Here is a 7,736-nt window from a genome sequence, read left to right on the forward strand (position 1 = left end):
CTAAAAACAGCTAAATTTTTTACATAGACTAAAACTAGACAAAATCATGTTTGTAGGGACTTAAAAAACATATTTAATCTAGTTATATATTGCTTATGATATATGGGCAGCTTATAATATATATTTTTATTAATTTTAGTATCTATATTTTGTAAAAATTTTAATTTTAGTCATCGCATCGAACATTTTGGTCTTTGAACTTTAAAAAATAAGTGTTTATAATATGTATTTTATTGTAAACATTGTTTCTTACATGACTCATCCCTTGAAAAACTAGAAACACTAATTTTAAAAATTTAGGAACCATAATATTTGATGATAAAATACAGGAACTAAAACCTTACAAAATACAGAAACTAAAAACATTTTTTTTCAATAAATATTGTATACCAAAAAATACATTTAAATAATATAAAATATATTTATAATATTAACCTTTATTAAAATTAACTATAATTGTTTTTATCAATATACTATTAGTCTATTATTGTTTTTTTTATAGGGCTATTAGTTTATTATTCAATATTATATATATAGGTATTTCCAATTTCCGATTGACTTTATTAACGAAGTTGGCTTGATTATAAATCTAGTGAATTAGGATCTTCTCGTAGCAAAAATAAAAAATGAGAACGTCAGAACAGCAAGTGAGAACTGAGAAGCCCTACTTTGGGCCAGGGCCAGGGCCAGGGCCAGGGGGGACTAACTTGTAATATTGCAAAAATAACTAGCTATCTGTGCAATTTACCAACTTTTCAAGTCACGCACGCAGTTAAACTCTTGAGCAACCAAGACCCCCTTAATACTCTTCACATTCCTCTGTGGTTGAGCACAGCCAAACTCAAAGAAGAAAGAAGAAAATCCAGCGAAAGTAAAACCAGCATCCGAAAAAGATGAGCAGCATCGGAACAGGTTACGATCTCTCCGTCACCACTTTCTCCCCCGATGGCCGTGTTTTCCAGATCGAGTATGCTGCCAAAGCCGTCGATAACAGCGGGTTGGTACTTTTTTTTTTTTTTTAATTCGTGGTTTTGAAATTGAAACGGAAATAGTTTATTGAATAATTATGATTTTTTTTTGTGATTTTGTATTTTTTTTTGTATTTGGTAGTGATCCTAGATTTGAAACTTTGTTGTAGGACTGTTATTGGGATCAAGTGCAAAGATGGGGTTGTGTTGGTAGGTTTTTTCTGAAATTTTCTGGTGCATTAGGGTTTCTTTTAGTGTTTATTTTTTTATTTAAAAAATTGAATAATTTTATGAGTTGGGTTTTTGGGCTTTAGGGCGTTGAGAAGCTTATTCCGTCGAAAATGATGCTTCCGGGTTCCAATAGAAGAATACACTCCGTTCATCGTCACTCTGGGATGGTACGTTGCCATTAACCCCTTATCTTGTTTTGATTTTGTAAATATCCGAAAGAGATTTGCATAAAAGAGACGTGGTTTTACTGGCATTTGTTAACAAGCTTCACCATGAAATGCTAGTGATGAAGTGATTGTGAGTTGAGGTTTATAAAAATTGTCCGGGATGCAATTGCGGCTGCGACGTCAGGGATTTTTGTGGTCTTCCACGGCTGTATCAGCTGCATGTCTACAATTTTACACATATCAATTATTGCAACAAAACCGCAATTGTGATTATGACCGCAATTTAAAACTTTGGTTTGAGTGAGATGTAGGTTAAGAGTGAAAGAAAGTGAAGTACGAGCACCCTGTGTGTGTATAGATCAGTAGCACTAATTGGAAGTAGTTTTTTTCCTTTGTTTATTGGCATTCTGATGTGTTTATTTCATGCCCTGTTAGATTCTATTTGGTAGTCATAATGAATCTTAGATTAACACCCATGACTGTGCATGATTGACCAAATGTTAAACAGTGATTCCAGGATGTTTTTCTTATTTGTTAATTGGAGGTGAATATTAGAAAAGTCATGAAACTCATGATGTTATTGATAAAATTCAGTTAAGTAGAAATTGTTGTGCGTCAGGTGCCATGTACTAAAGCAGCAAGTGTATTATAACTTTATAAATTAAAGCTTTACATTGGCCATACTATCACATTCTGGTTGATTTGATGTTTTGGACTTATTTTGATTTATGCATTAATCTTCCAATTTTAGGCTGTAGCAGGATTAGCAGCTGATGGCAGGCAAATTGTTGCTAGGGCCAAGTCTGAAGCAACTAACTATGACAGGTTTACTTCATTCTCTTGCAACATATGCACCTTAAGATGCCTCCTCTCCCAACCCTTTTATTTATATAATCGTGTGACTGAATACTCTTATCTTTTTTTATGGGCTACTTCCTTGGACTAATTGACAACTAGTAAAGTAATTTAGCCTTGTCATTATATTTTGAAGTCAATGTAATTTTAAGTTCTTCTCATTTAGCTTTAATTTCTTCATGGAGAAAAAGTAGTAGCCAGTTTAGATGGACCAATTGAAACACTGTATAATTGACTTGACCTTGTTTTAACTTTTGAAGTCGAACTTATAATAAGTTCCTATTTTGCTCTCTTCCACAAGAAAAATATGTGATAGCTAGCAACTTTCATGCATTACTTACTATTGCTGCCCTGCCCTGATTGAAATAGGATGTGCAATTTTTTTATTTGATAAACAATAGATTTTATAACAAAGTAGCCTGACAAATCATTTTAAGTTACTGTAAATCTCTAAGAGGGTTAAGATTAGCATAATAGCATGAGAATCTACAGAAACCAATCACCTGTGACCTTCAATTCAGTATGACCAAAGTATAAGGATTTCTTAACTCTGAGGTTTAATTAAATGTTTGCTTTCTTCTTTTAAGAAGAAAAATGTTTATGCTGGCTTATGTTTCTTTTCAGTGTATATGGCGAACCAATTCCTGTTAAGGAACTTGCTGACCGTGTGGCTAGTTATGTGCACCTCTGTACGCTATATTGGTGGCTCAGGTTATATGTGAACCAATTCCTGCTAATGTCTTGTCTTGTAGTCATTTTAAAGTTGTATTGTCATATTTCGTATTAACAACAGATCTATAATGGTGCTGCAGACCTTTTGGATGTGGTGTCATACTAGGAGGTTATGACAGGGATGAACCACAGTTGTACATGGTCGAACCTTCTGGTGTTTCTTATGTGAGTATACTTTTTGTTATTTGATAGCAACTTCCTGACTTCCTTATAATTACACATGCAATTGCTATTCCTTTTTTGAAGTTCCATGTGCTATTTTTGTAATGATATGTTCGTTTGGTAATTGTTCTAGAGATATTTCGGTGCTGCAATTGGCAAGGGCAGGCAGGCTGCTAAAACGTAAGTATACATCACTTATAGAAATGTAATTGTGCACTAAATCAAATAACTATATTCTTTTTTACTGTCTGTTGGGGGTGATATCTTATCCTCTTGTATTGTATCCTTAACTTACTCTTAAATAGTATTTTATTTTCTATAAAAAAATATATCCCATGCTATCTAATACTAACTACTTTGAGTTGCTGTTATGTGGGATCTAGGCTTGTGAATTATGGCAACAAGCTGCTGAAGCTTAAGCAAGATAGCAGTAGACCTTCTTAGTAACATCTCTTAGTTTATCCTATTTGTGGGATAATTATTAGAAAACCTACTGATAATGTGTTACTTCAATTTTTTCACTTGTTTTCATTATTTTAATATCTGCTTCTAATTGTTTGAATGAATAAAACTAAAGCAAGGAAGCTCTAATGTAAATTAGAATTCACTCCTGAATCATTTAGCTGTTGACTCTAACGCAAAATACCTTACTTGCACTCTTTGTTGATGTATTCCTTAGGCCATATTCATTGTGGGTTTGGGGAGGGTAATTTTATTCAAATGTAATCTTGAGATATCAGATTCGTCTCAATATGATATTTAAGCAATGTTGTTATTTATTCGCAGAGAGATTGAAAAGTTAAAGCTTGCTGATATGACATGTCGACAAGGGCTTATTGAAGTGGCTAAAATGTAAGTAGCCTGATTATTGGCTATAGTTTTTGTAGTTTTTATAATATTCTTAAATCGAGATTTTCCTATGCTGTATTTTGAATGTATTGTTATGTCTCTTTATATACCAATTGTTTTTTTAATCAGCTAAAGAAAATATATTACTGATGGTACAAGGAGTACCATGTCTCGTATACAATTGTGTGTATGATGCCCTTCAACCCAAAACAATGCAGCCTCCCTAATGCAGAGAAAAATTTACATCCCATTTAAACCAAAACATATCTCAGCAACTGCAATTGAAACCCGCAGCCAGCAAAACAACAAATCAAAGCTGTCCAACTAACTAAACTAAAACTAATAAAGTTTTACAACAATACAAAAGTAAACCAGCACTAACTACAACCACATTGTATCAGCTGAAATATACCAATCACAGAAGCTGCATGCGCAGCCTACCATCCTGCGTGTTGACCAAATCCAGTACCAGAGTTTCAGCATGTTCAGAATCCCACCCAAAGAATTCCCTATACTGCCATGTATAACTCCGAACTAATAATTATACTTCTCCTGCATGCAGTATGATTTTTCTTCACATTCATAACAGCCTCATATCCATGCTGCCACATGCCCCCTCTGTCACAATAAACCATTTTATTCTTTTCTCCTACAAAGCTTTCATACATAGAATTGGTTCCACAGACCATAAAATGAAGCTGAGAAGCCTCCCATTTTAGACTTTTGCCAGGACCATGATCTGATTTTGATCCCAAACACCTGTTCTGCAATCTTATGCTAATCCTTAAATAAAATACTGTTCCTATGCTACCAAAGTGATCACACAGTAGCTAACAATACCACCCATCACCCTTTTTTAATTTTTTAACTCCTCTTTATATACCAATTGTGTTGGGGTCTAATTTTTAAGCATTAGAAAATTGAGGCTATAGGGGTAAAAATGCCTCATACAATTTTTATTTGGAACTTCTGATAGCAATACAGGATCAAGGTAAAATTATAGAATTGAGCATGAGAAAGAATAGGATGTTTTAGAGTTTGTATTGTAGTGTGCCTGTTTGTCCATATCCATATCAAGACTTTAAAATTATGAAGTAACAAGAAATGTATTGGTTATCCAACCAAGAGAAAAATGATATTATTTTTCCCTAAAGCTGTTACGGGTAATTTATCTTGTTGGTTTTTTGTGCTGTAAATATATTTGTAAATGAACAAGAGATGCGTTATGTGTAGAAGCTTCATTAATATTTTATTCTTGGGCTCTATATATAGAGCAAAAGTGCAATACAAAATTCAAATACTAACATTATGCTAATCTTATAATCAGACTGATAATTTCCTAAATCTAAATGGTAAGATCATATACTTGTCTTTATTTAAACAGTATCTTAAAACAGAACCAAAATTCCTAAAACTAAATTCAAAATTCAAATTACAGTCATTTAGGAATATATTTTCATTATATCTTTTATAATTACTTGAATGCCGTTGGGCTGTGGGTATTGAGATTGAGTTTCAATTTGTCTTGCAACTTCCAAGCTATATTTTATTGGATGGGTAGCGTTATATTGGGGCTTTTATTTCAAAAATGGTGAATCTTTTGTAAGACATGCTTCTCCTTAAATAAGTCAATTGCTTGATATAAATAAGACATTTCTTACAAAAAAAATTTGCATTTGTTTGTGCCAAGCAGTATATATGGAGTTTTAGGCATATATTTTCATTGAGGAGGGATCAACTTACTCCAATAGTAACTTTAAAAGAGTTACTCTTCATCCTAAAATTGATTTTCTTGAAATCTAATGGTTAAGATAAACTACTTCTTACAAGCATTAGATTTGAAGAAAATGAATGATGAGGATAAGGAAAAGAGTTACTCTTGAAGTAAGTTGATCCCTCATTTTCATTATCTTTTATAATTAATTGAATTCCCATTGGCTGTGGGTAGTGAGATTGAGTTTCAATTTGTTTTGCAACTTCCAAGCTATATTTTATTAGATGGGTAGCGTTATATTGGGGCTTTTAATTTCTAAATGGGTGAATCTTTTATAGACATGCTTCTCCTTAAATAAGTCAATTGCTTGATATAAATAATACATTTCTCACAATAATTTTTTGCATTTGTTTGTGCCAAGCAGTATATATGGAGTTCATGACGAGGCCAAGGACAAAGATTTCGAATTAGAAATGAGCTGGGTGTGTGATGAATCAAACCGCCAACATGAGAAGGTAAGGCTGGGTGTACTTTCGGTTACTTCTACATGTAGACAATTTGTTTCAGTTACCTTATGACAATGATCAATGTGCTTCATTTGTGATTAGTTGTAATTTTATCATTTATTTCTTTTGCTTTCTTATCTAGCATTTTCTTTTCCAAATTCTATTTCCTGGCTGGGAGTATAAAAAAGTGAAGAAAATTGTTTTTGGAGGGTAAGTTACTGGTAGTGGAAATATTGGTGTGTTGAGTTGGATTGGGGATGGAGGAGAACACTGGAAGAAGTTGTTGGCTTGTGCTGGAATTTAATTTGGGTCTGATCTAAAAGACCATTTGATGAACCTAATACAAATTCAGTGTGTAGTGAAAAGACTTCCTGTGCTACTTTGTGCTCTCAGTAATTCCATGATATTCCATTTTACAAATAGGGCCAATTTTGTTATATTAGGTGTTTCATTATTTTTGGGTAAAAAGATTAGATGTGTAGTATGAAGCCTCTTTAGTTTAGTATGGCTGTGGTGTCCAGATATTGTGTCTAATTGTTTCCTGTCTCTCTTGGCATGGCATTCATCTCATGAGATGACCTAAATTCAGTTTAACAAGTTCCTCTGGCTTCTTTTAATAGGAAATTATGCATTAAAGTCTAGTCTCAGCCATCCTCCCAAAAGAGGATGTTTTGAGTTAGAATGTTTCTTCTTCTAGCAATGGTTTGTCTGGAAATATAGTTTTTTGTTAGCTTTTGAAGCTTGTTGTTAATCTATATGCTGCTGAATTAATTCTTTTACAGGTACCAGATGAGCTTCTTGAATTAGCAAAGGCAGCGGCCAAAGCAGCTCTTGAAGAAATGGATGCAGATTAATGGACTAGAAATGTTTATTTCAAAGTTGTATTTCATAACTTTGTAATTGAGCATTTGAAACATCTATAGGAAACACAAGGCTTCGATAGTTGGATATTGTATTCTTCTTGATGATTTAATGCCCTTATTGATTTCCTGTTTCTTGGACAATTGTTTTGAAGTTCTATAGAAGCTGACCTTTATTGATTTGTGTTGAATTCTCTGTCAAATCCTTGTGCTTATGTGCACAGCATTGAATTTCCTTTATTCAACACGTCATTTGTTAAGCGAATTGTTTTTAGCAATGTCGGGAACACTTTCAACATTATTACATAAATTTATATGGGTCTCATTAATAAATCAAAAGGAGGGTTCATGTGAAATTTACTTTGATAATAGTCGGTTAAAAATTTCCTTGGCATTTTTTGTTGAGGTCTGAAAAGTTTAATACGCCTGAGGAATTTAATGAGTTATGAATTAAATCTTACGTTTTTTTGGCATATTTTAACAAGTGTCTTGGGGCAGTGGTGGCTAAGAGCTTCCTCGGTGTAGAGGGAGGGGATCTCCCTGGTGCACATTAACTATAAATGAGAGTTTTTCAGCAAAAAATCTCAGTTCAAAGTATCATTTGATTTGCGGATATTCACTTCAAAACAATGTTGCCACTAAACACCATTTTATTAAGCAAATTAGTGGCCTCCAAGGTGACACAAATGCAG

General features: G+C 33.3%; 1 protein-coding gene across 1 annotated transcript; it reads left to right on the forward strand.

Moving 5' to 3' along the window:
• The first annotated feature begins 804 nt into the window (after positions 1-804).
• On the forward strand, positions 805-7,309 carry LOC100527499 (putative proteasome subunit alpha type-3). The gene is made up of 10 exons (NM_001249983.2): positions 805-997; positions 1,139-1,178; positions 1,283-1,366; positions 2,118-2,191; positions 2,846-2,932; positions 3,034-3,118; positions 3,249-3,295; positions 3,902-3,967; positions 6,103-6,193; positions 6,967-7,309. Exons 1-10 carry the CDS (start codon positions 894-896, stop codon positions 7,036-7,038), a joined length of 750 nt encoding a protein of 249 aa, NP_001236912.2. The 5' UTR covers positions 805-893; the 3' UTR covers positions 7,039-7,309.
• The last annotated feature ends 427 nt before the right edge of the window (positions 7,310-7,736 follow it).

This window comes from Glycine max, chromosome 19 (genome assembly GCF_000004515.6).
Source record: "Glycine max cultivar Williams 82 chromosome 19, Glycine_max_v4.0, whole genome shotgun sequence".
Taxonomy (NCBI): Eukaryota; Viridiplantae; Streptophyta; class Magnoliopsida; order Fabales; family Fabaceae; genus Glycine; species Glycine max.